This window comes from Neopelma chrysocephalum, unplaced genomic scaffold (genome assembly GCF_003984885.1).
Source record: "Neopelma chrysocephalum unplaced genomic scaffold, ASM398488v2 Primary Assembly neopelma1_94, whole genome shotgun sequence".
Taxonomy (NCBI): domain Eukaryota; kingdom Metazoa; phylum Chordata; class Aves; order Passeriformes; family Pipridae; genus Neopelma; species Neopelma chrysocephalum.
The window spans coordinates 5,131,304-5,154,049 of record NW_020897756.1 but is presented as its reverse complement, the minus strand read 5'-3'; the positions used below and the strand labels follow the sequence as shown (position 1 = coordinate 5,154,049).

At 53.9% G+C, this 22,746-nt stretch overlaps 1 protein-coding gene across 1 annotated transcript; it reads right to left on the bottom strand.

The window, feature by feature from the left end:
• Positions 1 to 5,186: 5,186 nt before the first annotated feature.
• MAP1LC3A (microtubule associated protein 1 light chain 3 alpha) lies at positions 5,187 to 22,726 on the bottom strand. The gene is made up of 4 exons (XM_027693852.1): positions 22,618 to 22,726; positions 12,742 to 12,797; positions 6,748 to 6,854; positions 5,187 to 6,215 (listed from the first exon to the last, which is right to left on the bottom strand). The coding sequence occupies exons 1-4, from the start codon at positions 22,655 to 22,657 to the stop codon at positions 6,053 to 6,055; spliced, it is 366 nt and encodes a 121-aa protein (XP_027549653.1). The 5' UTR covers positions 22,658 to 22,726; the 3' UTR covers positions 5,187 to 6,052.
• Between the last annotated feature and the right edge of the window lie 20 nt (positions 22,727 to 22,746).

Below are 22,746 nucleotides of genomic sequence, written 5' to 3'. Positions count from 1 at the left end.
GACTGTGTTGCTCCGTGGGGACGCCCGCTAAGCACGGGCACCGACCAGCTGCTGCACATCCTGGCAGCCCTGGCCTGTCTGTGTGGGTAAGCATGGTTTGTTGACGGGAAGCAACCGAGAAAGCAAATGTTTTAATATCCTTTTAGTGTCCCTTTAATTCCCCTTTGTTATTTAATACTGTAATAAAAGTTGTCCATAGTATTTCCCTTTAATTCCCCTTTTTACTAACTAATATTGTATTAGAAGTTGTCTGTAATATTGCATTAAGATCCTTTTTTGGTATCCCTTTAGTGCCTTTTTACTAATTAATGCTGTATTAAAAGCTGTTCTATAGTATTGTTTTAATATCCCTTTAACTCCGTTTTTTTTCCTAGTTACTACTGTATTAAATGCTGTTCATAGTATTGTTTTAATGCCAACTGATAAAGTAGTTATTTTGTATTCTTTTTAGCTTTTGATTCTCTTTGCTAGTTTTTTTTTTATTCTCACTCCAGTAAAAGATTTTTTGTGGTGTTTGAATGTCTGTTGTATTTGTTTTTATTCCGGGCATGTATCCTAACGGACTGGGACAACATGATGTGTCTTTTCCATATTGTGATGGACACTGATTGATGTCTTCTGACTTTTCTTCTTCAGCTGTTGTAGCAGTTGGTGCAGGTCAGGATGTTCCAGCAGGTTTTTGACCAGGATAATGTCCCTTTCAATCGGTGTTGGAGACAAACTGTTGTGTAACATAAAGTTGCTGTGTATGTTCTGTAACACAGTTTCTCCTAGGCAATGGTTAAAATCACATCCTGCTATGTTAGTAAAGTCACAAATACACAGTTTTGTGAGTTTTGATGGGTTGGAAAGCTGGATGTGTTCTCTACTGTTGTCAGAGGGGATTTGAAACATGCACATCCTTGTCCTGTGTATAACTGACCATGACTGGCTGGCCCATCTTCAGATTGTCCTGAAAGTCGTCAATTTTATTATTTAGACCTGATTTGAGAGACATGGAGCTCAAGAAAGCCCTCAATACAGGCCTGCCCATCGGCCCTTATTGTTGTTCAGCTGATTCAGAGGGTAACCTTTCATCCCTTCCAGATTTGTGTGCTTTCAGAGAATGTTTTAACAGACCATTCACATGCTCCACCATCTCATTTCCCTGGGGATAGTAGGGTGTGTGGAAAACCCACTCAATACCCTCCTTCCTGGCCCAATCCTGTATCAGGACACTGGTGATGTGTGATCTGTTATTGCTTTGTGTATAATCTGGAACAGCAAAATGAGACAGTGGATTACAAAGCCCCAAAACAGCAGCTTTAGAACCGGTGTGTTTTGGCAGCCAGGTAGACCCCAGGTGGACCTCTTGGGTCAGTACGTGCTGACATCTGCTCAGGGTCCTCAGAGGCCTGTGGGAGGCCACCTGTGTGGGACCAAGGCCCCAGTGGGCTTTAAATGTAAAGGTGTAAAGGTTGCCCCTAGAAACGGGCCTCACTGCTGGTTGCCATGGCAGCATTGCTGGAAACAGGTCCTGACGAGGCTGCCATCACACAGTGATAGTTTTTGTGGTGGCTGCCATCACACAGTGATAGTTTTTGTGGTGGCTGCCATCATACAGGGGGGTTGGAGGGAGATGATCATTAAGGTCTTTTCAAACTCAAACCATTCTGTGATTCTATGGGTTCCTATAGCCCTTCCCCATCTCTCACAGCCCCTATGGGTTCCTACAGCTCCTCCCCAGCCCCACATGTCCTACAGCCTCTCCCCCAGCCCTTATGGATTCCTATAGGCCTTTCTTCCCCTCCCCCAGCCCCTATGGTGCCCTGTAGTCCCTTACCCTGTGTTCCTGTAGCCCCCTCTCCCTGCTCTCCCAGTCTCTATGGATTTCTATAACCCTTTTCCCAGCCCATGTGGTTTCTATAGCCCTTCCCCTGGACTTTGTGGGTTCCTATAGCCTCTCTCCCCCCCACTCCCCATTTGTTCCTGTAGCCCCTTCTCCAGCTTCCACAGGCTCTACAGTTCCAACAGCCCCTTTCTCAGATTTCATGGGTTCCTACAGCCCCTTCCCCGGTCTCTATGTGTTCCTACAGCTCCTTCCCCAGCTCCCCTGGTTTGGAGATGGCTCTGTGTGGGTCTGTGTCCTTGCACCAGTCCAGGCAGGTGACATGGGTCGGTCTCCCCTTGTTGACTGTTGCAGTTGCTCTGTCACCAATGGCCAGGCAGAGTTTTCTGGTGGGGCTGTGCTGCCTGTCTCAGGTCACCTCCTTGTCTGGCTTCTGCCTTAACGTTGCTTCCACGAGGATCTGCTCCATGATCTTCCCAGGCACAGAGGGTGAGGCTCTCTGGTCTGTAGTCCCCCAGTCTTCCTTTCTCCCCTCTTTAAAAGGAGGAGCACTATTTCCCTAGTTCCAGTCCCTTGGGACTTTGCTTGAGTTTTCAAGTGGGACAGAGAGGGGCTTGGCAACCCCATCAGCCCATTCCCTCAGGATCCTGGCAGGCATCTCATCAGGCCCCACAGACTTGTGCCCAGTCAGTTCCATCAGATGATCTTGAACATGCTCTTCCCTCCCCCACCTGGAGGTTCAAGGACTTGAGAGATGTCTTCATATTTTATTGTGTTTTACTTATTAAACTGTTCTTTTCTCAACCTGTGAGGTTTACTTATATTTTCCAAATCTCCTGCCCACCAGGGGAGAGGGGAGAAACCTCAGCTTCCTCCTGCCCTGATGGTTCCATCATTTGGCCTCATCAGCTGTGCCACACAGCCTGCATGGCTCAGCTCTGGGTCAGCCTGGCTGGCTTGGCCAGGTCTGGTCCATCCTTTCAGCCAGTCTGGCACAGGTAACATCATCCACTGGTCAAGCAATGCCCAAAGCAATGCCCAGAGGCATCAGCCCATGAAAAGCCCAGGCAGGCCCTTGTGCCCAAGCAGTTTCTTGCAGCACTTCCTGAAGGTTGTGGGTGAAAGGGCAGCAGAGAGGGAGGACAAGGCAAGGGCCCACTTTCATCTCCCACATGGGGAGGAGGGGGCAAGACAGCAGCATTTCCCTTCAGAGACCTTTGAGAACCTGCAGGTATTAGAGGCCAGGCTCATGCAGACCCCAGTGACACAACTGGGTAGGAACGAGCAGGGCTGTCGGGTGCCCCAGGGGACAGACTCCAGTTGTTATTCACCTTTATTTACAACTCAGTGGGAACTAAGGGCAGAGTGGAGGAAAGAGCAGCAAAGAACGGCCTGAAAAAGAGTAAGAGGAGAGATCCTGGAAGTGGTTGAACCTTGAAGACAATATCACATGGGCAGCAAAAAGTGCAGCCCAGCTGAGAAGGTCTGGGCGTTGCTGGTGGGTGAGAGGCTGGACATGTCCCAGCTGTGTGTGTGTTTGCACCCAGAACCCCTCTGTGTGCTGGGCTGATCCCCCAGCGTGGGCAGCAGGTGAGGGGGGAAATCTGCCCCTCTGTCCCACTCAAGTGAGACCCCCCCTGCAGAGCTGCCTCCAGCTCTGGAATCCCCAGCACAAGAAAGACATGGAGCTGTTGAAGCGCATCTGCTACTCCTTTAGCACCTCCCAGAGGGAGAGGCCTCACCTGGGCTGCTGCTCACCTGCAATAGCCCATCCCACCCGGAGGAGAGTGGGAAAGGACCTTTCCACAGGGATTGGAGTTTAAATACCATGAGGCTGGTGCTTAACAAGGGGCAACCCCCATGGCTGCTCCATCTGCCAGGACCAGTGTGCCCAGGTGGCCAAGAGGGCCAATGGATCCTGGCCTGGCTCAGGAACAGTGTGGCAGCAGGAGCAGGGCAGGGATTCTGCCCCTGGACTCAGCGCTGGTGAGGCCACCCCTGGAGTGCTGTGTCCAGCTCTGGGCCCTCAGCTCAGGAAGGACATGGAGGGGCTGGAGCAGGGGCAGAGAAGAGCAGCGAGGCTGGGGAAGGGACTGGAGCACAAGTGATGTGAGGAGAGGCTGAGGGAGCTGGGGGGGCTCAGCCTGGAGAGGAGGAGGCTCAGGGGAGACCTCCTGACTCTCTGCAACTCCCTGACAGGAGGGGGGAGCCAGGTGGGGGTCGGGCTCTGCTCCCAGGAACCAGCAGTGGGACAAGAGGGCACAGTCTCTGCCAGGGGAGGTTTAGGTTGGACATTGGGAAGCAATTTTTTACAGGGAGGGTGCTCAGCCATTGGAATGGGCTGCCCAGGGAGGGGATGGATTCTCCGTCCCTGGAGATGTTTAAGATGAGACTGGATGTGGCATCAGTGCCATGGGCTGGGAACCACGGCGGGGTTGGATCAAGGGTTGGACTTGATGATCTCGGAGGTCTTTTCCAACCTGATTCTGTGACCAGTGGGGCAGCTGTTCTCCCCTACACTCTGCTGGGAGTTGTGTTTCCAACATCTCCCTGCAGTGCTACCCACCTCTGTGCTCTGCTGAATCTGTCCCTCACACCAGCTCCTTCCCTGGACAGAAGATTCCCTGGAGGTGTAGGACATAAACAAGAGTCAGCTGCAGCTCAGGCCATCAGTGCCTAAACCCTTCTCTGCTGGGCAGTGCAAAGGAAGTTAGAAGAGCCAAGGAGCAGTGAAACACTGACCTGCCAAATGACCACCAGCCCCCACCTCTGGCTGGAGAACAGGTCTGATGGAGCGCTCAGGATGATCCATGATTACCTGCACTGCTCAAAGGTTCCCTTAGAAGCAGAGGTTTTGCAAACCTCAATTTTTATTCCCCAGATGAAGCAGCTTGGTCAAAGTACAAGAGACTCAGCACAGGCAGGGCAAGGACAACCATGTTTCCTGTATCACTGCCCAGTGCTCTGCTCTCTAAGCCAACCTTCCCCCTTTGCCTCAGTCCCTCCAGCTGCTTTTCCACAGCTTGGATTAACCAGCTCCCAAGCCTGGGCAGGCACAAACACACACCAGGGAATGTGAGGAACACACATTTATACCAGGAACATGAACATGGACAAATGAGATGGGAACAGAACATTCCTACAAGACACCACTTGAATTTATGTTTATTTTATATATATATTTATATATATATACCTTTGTATAGATTAAACTGGGGGGATTTTATCATATACATTTTTTTGGTCTAATACATGAGAAACAGGGACAGGAACATAGCAAATATAAATCAGTACATTCCTTGAGTGAACTCCTTGCCACACCGAGACTGAAAAATTGCATGCAATGGGGAGACAGAGAGAAGGGAAATCAATTTTATTAGAAAAAAAAAAAAGAAACAAGACAATCCAGGTACAACTGTCAACGGAGGAGTAGCACTATAGATGGCAAACCTGTATAAATTATAAGTAAATTCCACTCTGACATCTACTATGCTTTAAAGTGCAATGAAGCCTGATTTATTTACCTACAGAAACACAGGAAAGATTCCCCCCCTCTCCCCATTCCAATCTATCCCTAAAAAAAACCCAACAAAACAACCAACCAACCAAACCCAAACAAACAAACCAATAAAATAAACCTAAAGGATATACATTATCCACAGTCCTACAGAGACGCCTACAATCTACTCAGTAGCACCAAGAATCTGATATGGGTGTAATTAAAACCAATTAAAACTCGGGAGCAATGGTAACACCTGTTTGCTGCTGTTGCAGCCCTCCTGCCCGCTGTGGGTGTCTCGGGGGAGGCTCTCCCTGTGCTGGGTGGGGGTGGCAGTGCCCACACCCGCTCTGGTGGCAGCTCCCAACGCGCCACACGCACACACAGCACAGCGAGAGCAGTGTGGGGGACGGGGGGACACGGGGGACACGAGGGGACACGGGGGGGACACGGGAAGCCGAGGCCCCGCGCGGGGTCTGCGCAGGCGGGTGTGGAGGGAGCGGGACTGACCTACACAGAGGGGAAGGGAAGGGAAGGGAAGGGTTGTGCGAGTCCAACACGCGCCACGAGCCTCTTTGGTGACGGGGTGACGGGGAGGGGAGGGATGGAGAGGAAGGGGGTCAGCACAGCCCCCCTCTGGTGAGCCTCTGGCTGCGTTGTCTTCCGAGGCCGGGGGCCTCTGCGCCACAGTTCATCTGTCTCCACATGCCACCCCTCAGCAGCCCTCAGAAGCCAAAGGTCTCCTGGGAAGCGTAGACCATGTAGAGGAAGCCATCCTCGTCCTTCTCCTGCTCATAGATCTCCGAGATGGGGGTGGACACGCTGACCATGCTGTGCTGGTTCACCAGCAGGAAGAACGCCTGGGTGGGGTTCAGCTGCAAGCGGCGCCTGCGGGGGCAAGGGCAGGAGGGGCAGGGTCAGCCCACCCGGGGTAGGTGCCCTGACAGGCAGTTCCACCTCCCCAGCAACGCTGTTCACTTGGGGCCAGGCCTGCACAGCCAGGACCTCCTCAGGACCTCCTCTCACCACTCAGGACGTGGTATCTGTGAGTCCAGCTAAGCAGGCTCGGGGCTCCAAGGCCTCCTGACTCAGAACTCACAAAGACCCCTTCTGCAAGTGCTGCTGGCAAGGGCAAAACAGAGGGGCCTCTTCCCTCTGAGCTGAAGGATAAAAGGAAGGGACTAAAGCCCCCCTCATCAGCTCTTGAGTGTCCCTATGAGGGATCGGTCACAGACCTCCAGCAGGTGCTAAGAACCCGCCCCCCAACAGTCTGCACCACACACAAGGATGCTGAGGCTGCCAAATCCCCATCCCTGCCCTCAGCAGCTGCCTCTGCCCCACCCTCACCCCAGCACCCCGTGCTGGGTGACCTGTGGGTGAGGAGTGTTCACAACACACCAGCTGAGGCCACTCCACTCACCGGATTATTTTGACCAATTCACTCATGTTCACATGGTCTGGGACAAGGAACTTGGTCTTGTCCAGCACTGGCAGCTGTTTCTCGCCTTTGTAACGTTCAATGATGACCTGGGGAGAAAGGCAGGGGTAGAATTAGTCATGTTTACAGTGCCCCCCACGCACTGGCCTTGAGGCCAAACACAAATCCAACCAGCACGAGTGGAAAAGCTGAGCTAAAGCCCCACTTTGCTTCACCCTCACAGGAAACAAACCAAGAAAAGGATGTGAGCAGTGACCCACTGCTCTGCTTGGCTGAGGAACAGTGGGCACCACTGGATTGATGTCAATACCTGTCCTGGCACACAGGAGATCTAGAAAAGGAGTGACATATTTTAACACCACTTTCAGACTGACCAAACCCACAGGTTTTGCTGGCTTGAGCTGCAGAACTGAGCTCATGGTGCACACTTTTCTTCCCCTTTCCTTCCTGCTGCCACTCAGCATCGCTCTGCCTGCTCAGGAATAGCTGCAGATATTCCTAAACAAGCAGTTTTTAGAAATCCCATTGAAGCCACCCAGGGCATTCCTTCAGCGAGGGGGAGTTTGGATTTCATCAGTCCCACTCCTCATGTTAACACTCAGACACACTGACTCCAAGAAGGATCAGAAAGCAGGGCCACTCCTCCCATGTGCCACCCCAGCTGTGCAGGAGCTTCCCAGGCACTCCTGCACAGAATCACCCCAGGGACAGCCCAGCCTGTCCTCCCCTGCCAGAGCTCATGCCCGGGAAAGCTCTTACCACCCTACATTCTGAAACAGCTGAACAATGATTGCTCTTCCATTTTCCTGCTATTATAAATAATGATTTTCTTCTGTTAAGCCTTTTGCTGCTTAACAGCTACAACTTCTGTTCTAAACCAGCCTGGAAAGTAGTAGTCTGAGAATAAGGTGGAAGGCAGTTAAAACAGGTAAATTAATTTAATAGGTAAAACTAAAATAAGTAAAGAACTTATACAGCTTAATCCATTCCTGCTGCAGAAATGGTCTGATTCTCACATCTCTCAAGTACACAGCTATTTTCTGCACAGAGAGACACTTGGATGCTCATCAGCCCATCACCCTCTCCCACTTGAGACTGAACATTATTTTCCTCTATAAGGCAAGGAATTCCCATAATTTATTTTCCCAGGTCCTTTCCAAAACTACAAGTGAAATTTGTACTTCAAACTGCCAATGGCTGCGGGCAGCAGAGGGATGGAGCAGCATGCAGAGAGGAGGATCCCCAGGAGATGGCTCTGCGGAGCCACAAGGACCAGGGAACCTCTGGGAACACCAACTTCCCTTTCCCTTGAGCCTTTGTTGCCACCCCACCCTCTGGCAGCAGCAGCAATGGAACTCCTGCCAGCCCATCCCAAAGCCAGAGCTGACACTCCGGCTGGGACGCTGCGGGGTCACCAGTGAATGGGAATGTCTGAGGAGCCCCTCAGGGCTGATCTCAGGGCCCACCGGGATGGGCCAAGCCCTGCTGCAGGCAGTGCCTGGATGAGGGAGGGGTGCCAGGGCCTGGCTGAGAGCCCTGCACCGAAACCCCTCTGCAGAGCCCACCCTGAGGAAGCTCAGCCCAGGGGAACCCAGGGAGCCGAGGGCCAGACAAGCAGCACGGGAAGGTCCCCAGGGAACACCAGGGACACCTTCGGCCCTTTGCAAGACGGGGCTGTGACTAAAGAACTTGAGCCTCACATGGACAGGGGATGCTCTGGCTGTGGGGAAAGGAGTCATCTCGAGGGGTGGACACTCACACCAGCCACAGACAGAGATGCTGCTGTGGCCACTGAGAAACACAGAGGCAGCTCTGGGACCTTCAGTCTTTCAGTTTGCACAAAAGAACAGCTATAGAGCAGCCGTTTGTGCATCCACCTCTACCTGCAGAGGAGGCCCTGTACACCTGGGTGATGCCTCATTTCTCACATGAGCACAAGCAGATGTCTCTCATTATCAGCCAGTTCCATCCCCCCAAAAAAAAGCCTCTTGACTAATCCAAAAATGGGCTGGGAAGGATGTCCTGGCTCTTACAGCAGCAGCTGCCTCATGCCCTGAGCACACACAGAGCCTCTCATGTAGAACAGCTCCAAGAGTTTCTGTTCCCAGAACACGAGCTGCTATTTGGGTAACCCAGCTATGGGAACAGGTGGCCAATGGACAAAACGTTCTTGTCTTGCTCTGGAGGGAAAAACATGATCAGATGCTAATGTTACACCCCTCTGGCCACAGGGCGTGTGTGCACAGCCACCTCCCAGCCCAGATCCTCTTCCAGGAGAGGGGCTTCCTCAGCATGGGACACCTGCTCTTGCACAGGGAACCCATCACAGATCTCTCTGCAGAAATCACACAAGTGGGCACAGGTGGGAAGTGGAAAGGCTTAGGGCAGAGCCTGGGTTCTGGTCCCTCCACAGGAGGGGCTTGGGCAGCATTTATAGACTCAACCCTTGTTCTGGGGCTGGTCTGGAGAGGTGGAAAGGGATTTTGGTAGGGAATGGGGCCAGATGTGGCAGCCTGACAGAGGCAAAGTCCAACCAGCAGCGAGGCTGACGTGTGTTCCCAGCAGGCACAGGCACAAATGTGTGTATGAACACAGTCCCTGACACCTGTGGCCAGGCAGAGGCTGACACAGACACACAGAGCACTCACCCAAGCACAGGCAGCACAAGCCTCACCCTGTCCCACTCCAGCTGTGGAGCAGGGTGCAGGTCCTTTAGTGGGAACAGACACAGTAACCCCCTCAGTCCAAGAAGTGCTCTGGTGTTGACCCCTCAGGAGATGCATCAGCCCTGGACGTTGAGTCTGCAGTTCCCCAGAACAGCCCTCCAGGAACCCAGAGAAAGTTGTCCCTTGCTCTGAGTCCGTAATTCAGGTGTGCAACCACCACTGTGCCAGGACAGGGCAATATCTGGGATCCCCCACCTGCCACTGCCTTTCTGTGCTCCTCTGTGGGTGCTCAGATGAACCCAACAGAGCCCAAATGCCCCCTCAGCCCTCCCTACCAGCATGAGGGGTGGCCCTGTCCCCTCTGCAGCTGTACAGCCCATGACCAACCAGCCTCGTTGAATTAACCATTGCAGGGCTTTGGGAAATGGTTTGCTCCAGTTACTGCCCAGCACAAGCTGTTCCCCAAGGATTTCAGGCTCTCTGAGGGTTCAGTGGGCTCCAGAAAGAACCCTGGGGCTGACAGCAGGCAGGGGCAATGGGTGGGCACAGGCCCTGTGCCCTCTAACAGGGCAGCAGATGGTTTCTAAAACATCTGCTGAGGCTGTGGATGGGGGTCCCAGCGAGAAGGTTGAAGTTCTCTGCTTGCTCTGACTGCCCAAGCAGGAACCACCCTGTGAGGGGCACCTGGAGATTCCTTCCCAGAAGAGCTGGGCTTGAGCAGCACCTCAGTGCCAACACAACCATCTCACCTTCTCAGCAAGAGCTGCGTGTGCCTGCAGTCAGGACTTTGCACCATGGAAGCACAGCCAGCTCTGGGAAATGTAGGGACAACAAAGGAGCCCCTGACATGAGGTGGACAGGGAACCACTGGGGAGCCCCTGGCTCCTGCCTGTCTCCAAATTACCTGTGCCAGTGAGGTGTCCTGGCATGTGATTTCTCTTCAAACACAAGCAGACAACTCCACGCCTCAGGCAGGGTCCAGGTTGTCTCTGGTGGGCTCAGACAGACACACCACAGCCCTCTCCCCACACAGACCTCCATGTACACGTGGCACAGCCCCTTCCTCAGTCTCCTCTGGAAGTACACTCATGGAAACAGGAGAGAGGTGTCCTTCCCTGGGCACACAGCCAGGCCATGCACCCTGCAAATCCTCCTGGCCCCCTGTCAAAGCAAAAGGGACTCACCCAAGGGCCCTGAGTGGAAACTGGAGATGCAGGAGGGCAGCAGGTGCCTTGCTGTGATTTCTGCCAGCACTAAGGGTGTGTGTGACCTGGCCCCTCATCAATCTCCCCAACTCCCCCAGGCTGTGGGCTCAACCCCCCCTGCTAATTCCAAGGGCCTCTCCAGGGAAGCCAGTCACTTGGCCAACACAGCTCCTGCCTTTCAGAGATGACCACAACCTTCCCACAGCCAGTTTGCCCGCCCTGTGCTGCTCAGGCCTCCAGCAGTGCCCACACCACACTCCATCCCACTGATCACTGCCCAGCACTGACACCTGTGCACAGCCACCTGCAGGAATTCTGCCTCGGGAAACAGGAGAGACAGCACCAAACTGCTGCTGGGCTCTAACTGTGACCAGGCCTTTAGAGACACCAGTGACACGAACACGGCTGGACCCCCCAAGGCCTTCAACAGCCTTCTCACCCCCTGATTCTTTTTAGTGCTCCAGCTAAACGTGTCCTGTGCTCTCCTGCCATGTCCCTCAGCCCAGGAGAGCAGAGCAGCTGAGGGATGAGCCGAGCCCCTCGTCCTCTCCCAGTGCTGGCACTCAGGGCACTGAACAAGGGGCAGAGAGGAGAGCTCAGGTCTCTGCCACGGCCAAACCTCTGCACACAGAGCTCCCCTCACAAACACACCAGTGCCGGGCCCTGACGGCACAGAAACCTCCTCCTGGGGCACGTGGTGCTGACCCCAGCACAAAGAGCACTCCAGCCACGGCAGCTCTCCCACCACGTCTCAATAAAGCCACCAAACTGTGCCTGTGCACGCAGAGCTCTGGCTCCTTCGGTCCATTCCTCAGGCAACACACATTTGTGTACAGTCACTTGATATGTGCAAGTGACTGCATTTTTTGTACAACTTATTTCTAGCCTGGCCTTACTGCCAGAGCCTGAAGGCACTGCATTTAGCCCTGGCACAGCCCTGAAGATACACAGAGCCGGTCTAATGGCATTGAAAGTGTGTTAAAAGCAGAGGTCAATCAATGTGTTGATGAGCTGGTGTATTGGTATCCAGTGTGCTGCCAGGGGCAGGCCCTGCCCTGCTGAGCTGGCAACACATGGACACCACAGTGATGGGGGGGGAGAAGGAAGAGAAAGAATTCTTTTGGCTGAAAGACACTGTGCTAAAATCAAAGTAAGAGCGGGGCAGGAGTGGACTAGGATGGGCCAGGAGCAGTTTGAGACATTCAGCCTTGAAGGCCAAATACTGAGAGATAGTCTGCAATTTTAAGATAGGGTTGATGTTCATCCAGCACTTGGGAGGGAGGTGAACTAGGAATGCATCCTGATTTTTTGGTCATACATGCTATGGTATCACAAATAGTAACTTCAGCAAGCCCCAAGTACATAATTTCATGGAATCATGGAATCATTTGTGTTGGAAGGGACCTTAAGGACTGTCTAGTTCCAACCCCCCCTCTAGGGGCAGGGACACCCTAGGCCAGGTTGCTCCAAGCCCCATCCAGCCTGGCCTTGAAAACTTCCAAGGAACGGGGCATTCCTCTAAGTTCTCCACCTTCTCAGGAAGAGAAGCAAATACTCAGGTAGAATCTCAAAAGCACACTCACAGCCAGAGAGCAACACGGTGCATTAGGTGTGACATGGGCAGGAAGGTCACAGGGTCCCACCTGGGCACGTCAACAACAGGTGCTGGGAAAGCACAGAAGGGGTATGAATGATCCTGACAGAGCCTCTGTGTTTTCAATGCAGCAAAGATCATCTCACACACCTTTCTCTGGGCAGAGAGAAACCTTTACCAGGTCATCCAGAAGTCAAGTAGCTACCACAACCCAAAAAAAGGCCATTTCAGAGTTTTCTCCTGCTGCACTAGCTTGGAAATACATTTGAGATCAACTCAGTCCCCTGCCTCTAGGGCAGACATGAGGCTTTAGAGGCAGCCTGCACTTTGCACTGCACAGAACGTGTCTGCTATGGAGCAGCTGGCACACACAAGGCACTGGAGGCTCATGGAGACCATCCTCTGTTGATTCCAGGGAGCAAAGTTTTGTGAGCCCCACGGAGGCCACCCAGCAGCACAGAGGAGTCCTGAGAACAAAGTCCAACACAGCCCAGTGAGAGCAATCACTTACCGGGATTTTGTTTGGATGCTGCTCTCGGATCTGCTGAACTTCTTTACAACGATCCGCTGGAGGGAGAGCAAAGAAACGGGGTTAGAGACACCTGTGTGGGAGCTCAGGCAGAGCTGAGGCACCCACCCTGCAAACCACACACTGACACACAGGGACACTGCCCAAGGAATGCAAGTTCTGCTCACCAGGCCTTTTCTGAGCATGGTCAGCCTGATGTCAGCTCCAGTGACCAACCCTTTACTGCTTCCTACTGCCCCAACCAACCCCCCCAGGATGGGACACACCACCCTGCCTGGTAAACCTGGGCAGCACACCTGGAAACCAGCAAAGTGAAAGGAGACCATAAGGATAACAAAACTAACCTAAATCCACCAGCAGCACAGCTTCAGGGTCTGAGCTCAGCAAGTCCAGGCTCTTTGTGACTCCTGGATGCTCTCCCCAAGGAGATGATTCTCCAGCTGGGGCTGGGTTTTAGCCATTTCCTTCTGCCTGTTGTGCACTTCCAAGCACTGCCTGGCACAGAGCCTGGTTCCACAAGAGGTACACTTTGCCAAGAACTCCTTCACTAGCACAGATCTACAGAGCAGCTACAACAGCTGTTGGCCTGACAGAAGGTATTTCTAGACCTGGATATGGGAAGAAAACCTTAAGCAAGGAGATGACCCACCTACTAAAAGACTTCCTGCAGTTGTTCTCACACTTTCTAACCCATTTGCTCCCAGAGTTCATGTTCACTGACATGCACAACAGGCAGCACACAAAGCTTGCACACTCTTCCAGCTCACAGGAGAATTCTCATGCCCCTCACAGCTTTAGCAGAGGGTCCTCTGCTTTCCACAACCCAAAGCAGCACAAAGCAGCAGTGCCAGAGCCAGGTATAGCTCTGTGTGTGCTCCTCCTGGGACACCACACACCTACACTCCTTTTGGCACTACCTCCTCTGGGAAGTGCTTCACAGCCTCCAGCAGCCCACCTGAAGTGCCCAGGGGAAGCAGTTTTGTGGATCACAGTGGGTGAGCTGGGGGTGAAGGTCAGTGCCTAAGCACTGACTGGAAAAGTGAGATCTGGGTATCAGAGGATCCACCATCGGATCATCCTGCCACACACACCAGCTCCAGCCCAACTCCTCTTCCCAGCTCACACAGCCCCCGTTCCTCGTGACCCACCAGGATCATGGAGGGCAGGATAAGCACGTGTGTTTGAGTGTTTTCTCCCCACATTTCTCCTCTAAGCACTCCATAAATCCTTATTATTTATATGCTGAATTTGGCTAGAAACAACTTCAGGAAGAGACTGGAGTTTCTCTAGAGGCCACAAGGCCACAAAATCACCAAACCACAAATGCTTTTGAGCACCATTTCTGCCTCCTCCATGGGGAAAATATCCCTCTGCTAGGAACGGCTACACCTTTTATTCTGCGGGACTCCAAGTCAAGCAACACAGAAATCAAGATTATTTGGATTTCATGAAATATTCAGGCATATTTGTTTTGGGGTTTATGATTGAAGATGCAGCTCCTCATGGTTCCTTTTCAGCCAATCCAATGCACCAGGGATCCAGAGTTATTCTTGTGACACAGATAGTTTTCCCCCGAGGTCCCAATCAGCAGGGAGTCACAGACATCAGCACCACACGTGACGCTGGTACAGGGACACCTCTTTGGGAATGCTGAAGGACACAGTGACAGCAGCACCCAGCACCCAGATGGAGCAGAAGCACCTGCCCCCCTCTGCAGTGCCCCCCTCCCACGTGTCCACTGTGGACAGGCTGCAGCAGGATGGAGCATCCCAAAGGCTGGAGACCCAGAGCATGACTAGACAAAACCTATCAGCACAGCAACTTCAGGCACTTTGACTGCAGCCAACTCAGACTTCTGGGTGTTAACAGAACCTGCAGAGCTGTGTCCTCCTGGCTGGCCAGTTTTCCCAGCTTTAGTATCCACCCTATCCTGCTTCTCTCTGCATCCTGTCAGATGGCCTCGTGCATGAACTCCCTAGACCTCATGCACTGCCCTGCAGGGTCACAGAACTGTTTGCACAAGAAGCCCCAGTGATGCAGGTAATGGTGAGAACGGTCTGAGAAGGAGTTTGTTATCATGGCTAGTAAACGTAGATAATGTCAGAGCATCCAGCTGCACCTGCCAAAGGGCAGCCACACACCAGACACCCCTTCCTGCTCCCTGGAAGCACCACCAACTCCAGCACAAGGAGATGGCACAAGCCATCACCACCTTCACTTCGACAGAGGAGACAGAGGTGCCCCCTGCCCATCACACTGATAAAGATGCCACATAGAGAGTAAAATGGTCCATCTTCAATCCAGCTGCACATCAGTGCCTCAGGATCCCACCCCAGGGACCACAGCCCTGTGTCCCCTGAGGAGAGCAGACCAGGTGCCTTGGGCAGAGGCTGCTGCTGCAGGATGCTCCTGCCAGATCTCGCTGACTCCACATTCAGCAGGGATCAAGGGCATGAGCCACCAGTGACAGAGCTCTCAGCTACCCTCAAGTCTGCTGGACCACAGTGGCAGCTCCCTCTCCCACCCTTTAAAACCTGCCATGTGCCCAGGATGTGGTCCCTTTGGCCAGCAGAGCCCAGGGCATTTGGAGCTTTCCTGAGCCCAGGGGACTGATCTGCAGGTTACCAACAGTGCAATGGCAGCAGATGCAGCTTTACTCCAGGGGCTGCTGGATCCCTCCAGCAGCTCCATGAGATTGCAACTACCAGCACCTCAAGCACTGCACTTCCTCTGCCCTGGAAATGCCCATTTCAGAAACTTCATTCGGGAAGGCAGTTGGGAGCAACCCCATCCAAGGTGCTCAGGTGCCTGAACACACCAGCAGAAGTTTCTGGGACACCTGGAGCTCTGCTAAGCAGCACATTCAGTCCCATCCTTGCCTTGGATAGCCAAGCAAACAGGCTTGGGAGTCAGCAGAAGCTGCAGCAAACCCTGCACAAGGGTAATTTCTGTGTGCACAAGAATTCAGGCAGAAGAGATCTCCAGCAAGGAATAGGTGATGGTCCCCCACACCCTCCTCAGCCCGGGCTGGGAGCGAGAGGTTGATCCTGTGACTCATCAAAGCATCAACACCACACAGCAGGAACGGCTATAAATACCACCCTTCATTTAGTGTATTTACAGTAAATCTAAGTCAGAGGACTAAAGGGAAAACACTTAAAGGGCACTTGAGGGAGACACGTCTGGAGGTGCCAGCCCAGCCCCTGAGCTCCTTCTCGCATGGTGCTGTGGACAGGTATGATCCCCCACCCTGGCACTCACAGTGTTTGCACACTCACATTTCACACACAACAGGCCTGATTTTACAAGCCTTGTTCTCCTCCTGCAGCTCCCCCAAACCAAAGCTGCGACTTTCTCAGCACAAGGTTGAGACTCTCCCCTCTCCTGCAGCACCTGGCGCAGTTAATCCTCAGCTGATGTGCAAAGCTGATCAGAACTGTTCACACAACCCTGTCCCTATCCACAATCTTCTCCTGTGGTCCCTCCTTCCCTGAGGGGAAGGACAACATCACACCTGAGTGCAGCAGCTCAGGGGCTCCACTGCAGGGGCTCCAGGCAGCTGCTGTTCCAAGGAGCTGAGCACAGAGCCATGACCTGCATGCAGAGGGAAGAGCCCCATCCCTGCTCCAGGGGTGGGCACTGCACATGTGCCACGAGGGAAGCCAGACTTCTCCCCAGAGCTGGGATGTCAGAGCTCAGGATGGCAGCAAGATAAACCCACACACTTTCATTGGTTATTCCCAGGGAAACTTCTCTGCTAGAGCCTATGGAAAGACAGGAGTATTTTTGTAGCATTGCATACACCAGGAAATTGCCTATTTCTCCTCCAACTGCTGTTTCAACTCTTAAGTACCAACAGCAAAGCCTGCAAATTGCCCAAAACACCAGAATCTTGGCTGTTTTCTTGACTGAGGTCCTTCCCAAGCTGTTCTCCCAAAGATGCGGGCGCGCCGCGTGCGTATCCCATGGCAATGCAGGATGAGATCATTACAGCAGCCGAGGAGAACAGTGGAAAATTTCGAGCCTCACTCTGCAAACATTAACCTTTTTTATCAGCAGTGCCCAGGAACCCTGGCCACGGGAGCCAGGTCCCCGCTGTGCTGGGCGCTGTGCAGACACGGGATGAAAGGACAGCCCTGGATGCAAAAGAGCCTCAGCAGGCAGAAGATGCAGATGGTGGGACAGAAGGAAAACGTGGCGAGCTCTCCAGCAGCGCCCTTGCACAAGGGGCACCGCTCTTCAGGAGACACCAGACCAACACTGGTCAGGCACTGGTGCTGCCCCATGGCAGCAGAGGGACTGCAGGAGCAGCAGGAATGCTGTTAGGAAAACACCATTAAGAAAAGACACCACCTGGAAACTCATCAATGTGCTACCAGGTCAACAGCTCCTGAGCTGAGCAAGGGCTGTGTGTGGAGAGCAAAGTAGAGACCAGCAATGCAGCCATGAGCCTCTCCCTGTGTCCCAGGCTCCAGGTGCAGGTGCCAGTGGCACGGAGGGAGTGTGCAGATATCCCTGGCACCTGCAGCAGGCTGTGGCCTTCTCTCTGCCATCCACACAAACACTCTGCCTGGGGGTGGATCTGCCTCATGTTTGAAGCAGAGCCAAAAACGAACATGTTTCTTCAAAAAGCTGCTGTGGCCAGTCCCAGGGCAGAGGGCTGCTAGAACACGGATCTTTCCCCAAGAGATTTTCTGCAAGGAGAGGTGGAATTGGACGGTTTGAAATCAGGATGTGTGTGGGATGAGCTGGCAAGCACTGAAGGCACAGGCCAGTCATGCAGGTCATTCCAGACGAACATCAGTCACTGTTTCTGTAGCATCACATCACCCTAAGGCCAGACACCTCTAACCACCAGGAAACACCCTCGTGCCTGTGTCATGGCTCACCCAGCACTGACCTGACCTGTGCTTGCCCACTGCTCCTTCTCAGGCCAGTGGTGCTGCAGGAGGAGCAAGAGGAGATTCCCACATCCAGGAAAGGAGGGCAGAACATGCCAGGCTGGCCATGTCTTGGACATCTGTCCTCCCCACCAAAAAAGGGTGTCTGTCCTAGGCTATGTGGGACAGCAGCACTGCAGAGGCCTGACAGTGATTCTGATTGTTGAGTTTATTTAATTCTCCTGTCTGCAAAGCTGGAGGCTCCAGACAGGATGAATGACTCGGGACCAAACCTACACTGCACTGAATCTGAAGGCTTTGAATGGACAGAAAATGTGTCTCATCACAGCACAGGTGGAGCCTGATGCTCCACTGCCCCCAGAAGGTATTGCCAGCATGGATGTGGACGCTCTGTCTCCATGACTATCCATCCCATCACTCCAGCTGCACTGCCAGACACGCTGTGTCTGGGAGGATTTCTGAACACCAGGCTCCTGGGGCCCTGTGACTGCAGAAGGATCTCAGCAGCCTTCTTCATTTGCATAAGTTCCCAATCTTCCTGGCTCCACAGTAGAGCTTGAAAATGGATTTTAAAACACAAAGAAGAAACACCTTTGTGTTTTTTAGCAGTTTCAAAATGTAATGGATATGATTTCGAGCCTGGCTCCAGGAATTTGCATCTGGTAAATCCACGATAAGGACTCATCTCATGACCAAGCAGAGCCACACAACAACTGTGAACTCCAAATTCCTGTCAAGACACTTGTCCTCTGGTTGCACAGCACCACTGCAGTGACAAGACAAGAGGGAATGGCATTAAACAGCCAGAGGGCAGGGTTAGATGGGATATTAGGAAGAAATTCTTCCCTGTGAGGGTGGGGAGGCCCTGCCACAGGCTGCCCAGAGATGCTGTGGCTGCCCCATTCCTGGGAGTGTCCAAGGCCACTTTGGACAGGGCTTGGAGCAACCTGAGCTAGTGGAACGTGTCCCTGCCCATGGCAGGGGGTGGAACGAGATGGGCTTTAAGGTCCAAACCATTCTGGGGTTCCATGTGCAGGATGAGCAGTGGACCTCCATCATCCAAAAAGCTTAAAACTCACTGCATCCCCCGAGCATGGGGGGCAAACACCTTCTGTGCCACCTCAGGATGGCAAACAGAGTATTTACATCAGAGTTCCAGATAAGCAACTGGTTTTTTGCTCAACATTTAATCACAGTTTCACTGTTCTTGGAAAAAGAGCAGCAAGTTCATTCTGCACAAGCCCTCGGGAGGCTGCTCTGCAAGGGTTCCCTCCAGCTCCATGTGACCTTCCACCTGCACAACCTCCACAACCATAAGCCTCCAGGACAGCAGGAATGCACTCAGATTTCTCAGAACTACTCAGGATGCTTCAAATTGCTCAGACAAAGGCCAGGCACTCCTGCCAGGGCTGTATTTTGGTGCAGCCCCCCATGCACGTGCAAACACCAAGGGCCTTTGCCCTGCCCGGGTCGCTGCTATTTGTGCACAAACAAGCCTGGACACGCACGGGCTGCGGGGCCTCCCTGGGCAGCCGCGCCGGACACCAGAGTCTGGAATTCATCCCTTCATTTCCTCTCACAGCCTATTTCCAAACCACCTTCTGAGCACAAAAGGCAGCAAACAACTGCACGAGCACAGAGCTGGAGGTGTTTAGAGCTGCAGGCCGACCTCAGAATGCCACACGAGCAGGGTGACACAGTGTGACACCTCCCAGGTGACTCTCCTGACCGTGATCCCCACTGGGGCTGGCCACAGAAGGAACACCAAAGCCAAGGGACATGACTTATCCATGGCTCATGGCTCCTCGATGGCAGAGCCTCCCAGCCTGACAGCTCCTGGATTCACCAGTCTCCACCCTGCTGGCTCAGGGGGAGAGCTGAAGTTTTTGTAGTGAAGAAAGTATTAAGTAACGAACAAAACACACACAGGTTTTATTGTTCCTGGCTGCCAGTCAGGACCTTGTGTTACGTAAAAGAATAATAATAATAATAAAAAAAAAAAAAAATCAAAATTTGTGGCCTACATGTCTGGCTGGCATTTGTTCTGGAAGCTTGTTCAGTTCCTCTTGCAGCAGTATTTTCTTCAGCGCTGATAATTAACCCCACATCCAGTCATGTCACAGAATGTCCTCGGTAATTAATCCAAGACACAGGCAGCTGAGCAGCAGCTCCCACAGCAGCCTCCTCTCAAGGAATCCCAGCTCTCAAAGCACAACTGCCAGTGCAGGGACACTCTGAGGGCCAGCTCAGGACCAGGGAGGGCTCCCTGAGCAACCTCACACCAAGTTCCACACGCTTTTCCAAGCCAACACCAAGAGGAACTGTTGTGGATGGTGTGAGAGGCAGACAATTCATCCACTGCTGGTCCCTACACGGGAACAGGCACGGCTGGCTCACATGGGATGAATCCCCAGGGACTTCAACATTTCACTGTTCCCCAGAGCCACAGGGAATTCAGCTCCACACCCACCGCTGCCTTTCCTCTGAAGAGGAGTGGTTTCCCAGAACTAAAGGCAGATCTCCCAGAGGACGGGACCTGGGATGGGGAATATGCAGTGCAGAGAGGCTGAGGTCAAACCCCTGCGTTTGTCACCCAGCCAGGGGCTCCAGCTGACCCCCCACGTGTGCTCCTGCCTCTGTGCCAGCGGGACACTGGGGCACGGGGCCGAGCTGCTCCTGGTTCTCCTGACAGTCCAGCATCCAGGCCCACGTCCGTGGCCACGCTGGTTATGTGTGCACTGAAAACACAGCTGGCAGCCTGATCCAACCCCCCACTTCAGGAGCAGTGGGACAACGCTCCCAAGGACTCTCTTCAGGAAGTGCAGCGGTGTCGTCAGGCAGCCGCACGCTCTTGCTGCTGCCAGGACACCCTGTTCCTCTGACACAGGCCATGGCTTTGTTCTGGGAATTGTTTGGGACTCCTCCAGTGGATCTGAATATGCCTCAGCATCTGCAGCACATGGATGCAGAGGGTACTGTCAGATTTTACCCCCCAAGGACACTCTGCTGCAGACCTTACAAGGACCAGCTCACAGGAGGGGCCAGTGCTCCGTGCCCTCCACACTCCTTGGATCAAACCCCGGCCACTTCCCAGCCAGTCCCCTTTTCAAGTCCATAACGATGATGAATAGAAAACAGGAAATTTCACTCAGGAGTGACCCGAGGCAAAGCAGATGAACAAGCAGGAGAAATTAACAGAAAAACAAATCGCAAAACTACAAGAATGGGGAAAACCAGCATCGAAGAAAGCAGAATCTTCAGCGAGGGGTGGCACACCAAGAGCTAAGGCAGCCACTTGCCATGAAACCGGAGCCTGGGTGCCTTTTGTAAACAGCCATATCCCTGACTCTGCCTTTTCGCTGGCTTTTTGGAACTGTTCCACTTCTTCTGAAAAGTTTCGAAGCCTTAAAAATTAAGCCATTCTGAGGGCACAGAGTCGCTGGTGATGTTTTCCACCACCCCCTCCAACTGCATTGTAAACAATCGCTTCCTGCTCCTGTTGTGTAATGATTCAAAGACAAAAACAAGCCGTATTTACTTTCTCCAACAGAGCAATTACAGCCCTGACCCAAAGCAACTGCGGGGGCTGCCAGGCCTCCTCCTCCTCCTCCTCCTGGCTCAGCTCTGCAGCCCAGTCAGCTGAGAGAGCAAAAGGGCAGAGGAAAGTACAGAGAAACAAGGAGCACTTGCAGTTGCCGGCACCAAACTCCCTCACCCCCCTCCGTCCCTCCGGGGCTATTTTAATCCTGCTTTCTTTCAACTACTCTGAGCCTTGGATTTTGTTTTCTTTCTGGCTCACACAGAGTCTGAGTGATCCACAAAGGCAAACCAGACTCCTCCTGACCATAATAAGCTGATTCTCACCAGTTTAGCAGTAGGTAGTTACGAAGGGGCTGATTTAGGATTTCACTGCTTTTAATACGTGGTTTAGGAGAACACAGCAGGGTCCCAGTGAGCTCCCCGGGGCACCCAGGCTTCGTCTGGTTCTTGTTCGTGCGTGTTCCCCTGGCAGGGGAGGGCTGGGTAAGCATTCAAGGCCGGAAGGGTTGTGCCAAGAAAATACCAAATATTTACAGTTTCCAAGAGAGCAGCGAGGGTCTGGATCAGCAGTTTTCAGCAGGAAAAAAGCTCCAATTTTAAAACTCACGTAGGGAACACGCCCTCACCTGCGTTTGGGCAGTAACTGGCACAACGTGAGGCTTTGTTCGGCACGAAAACACCGATTTCGGCGTTACACAGACAGCAAAGCTCAACTGATGCCCCCCAGGGATGTGACCTGCCAGAAACACGCGGCTCTCCCCGCGCCAGCTGGCAAAGGGCAACAGCAACAGCGGCTGATGGTCCGTCTGACCCCACTACGGGGTCTGGCGATAAAATCTGGGACTTTCTACGGTCACCTCCCCACCTTCTGAGCCTGCCCACTGACAGAGGGCTGGGTCCGGGGCGATCACTGACCCCTCGGGGTACGGGGCCCCCGCAGAGGGTGTGCGGCGCCGGGGAACAGCCACCACCCACCGCGGGGCGGGATGGGACGCGGGGAGGGCGATTTTGGGGGGGGTCGCTGTTGCTCTGACAGCCGGGAGCGACACCCCGACATCCCCCTCCCGACCACCCCCGGGGGGATCCCGCCCCGCGGGCTCCGCGGTGACCTCCCGGGACAGGAGGGGACACGGGGGTGGCGCGGGGGACCCCCGACACCGCCGGGCTCTGCCGGGCGGGCGCGGCCCCCCCCCGGAGCGGGGATGAAGCGACATCACCGAGCGGCGGCTGCCGCGGCCCCGCCGCCCCTCCGGGCACCGCCCGCGGCCGGGGGGCAGCGCGGCGGGGCCGCCCCGGGGGCAGCGCGGGTGGGGCGCGGGGCAGACCCGCTGATCCCCCCCGTCCATCCGTCCGTCCGTCCATCCTTCCATCCATCCGCCATCCCTCCCCGCCTCCCCTCCGGGCGCGGCCCCCTCACCGAAGGCGCGGCGCTGTTTGAAGGGCCGGTCCGAGGGCATCGCGGCGGCACCGGCACCGCGGCTCCGCTGCCTGCGCTGCGCCGCCTGACGTCACCGCCGCACGCCCGGGGGGCGGGGCCTCGCCCGCC

Excerpts from the sequence above, each read along its gene's own strand:
- MAP1LC3A (XM_027693852.1), bottom strand. The coding sequence starts at position 22,657 with ATGCCCTCGGACCGGCCCTTCAAACAGCGCCGCGCCTTCG. Across the intron at positions 12,798-22,617 it reads CAAACAGCGCCGCGCCTTCG|CGGATCGTTGTAAAGAAGTT; the intron begins GTGAGGGGGCCG and ends CTCTCCCTCCAG. Across the intron at positions 6,855-12,741 it reads AGCATCCAAACAAAATCCCG|GTCATCATTGAACGTTACAA; the intron begins GTAAGTGATTGC and ends CTTTCTCCCCAG.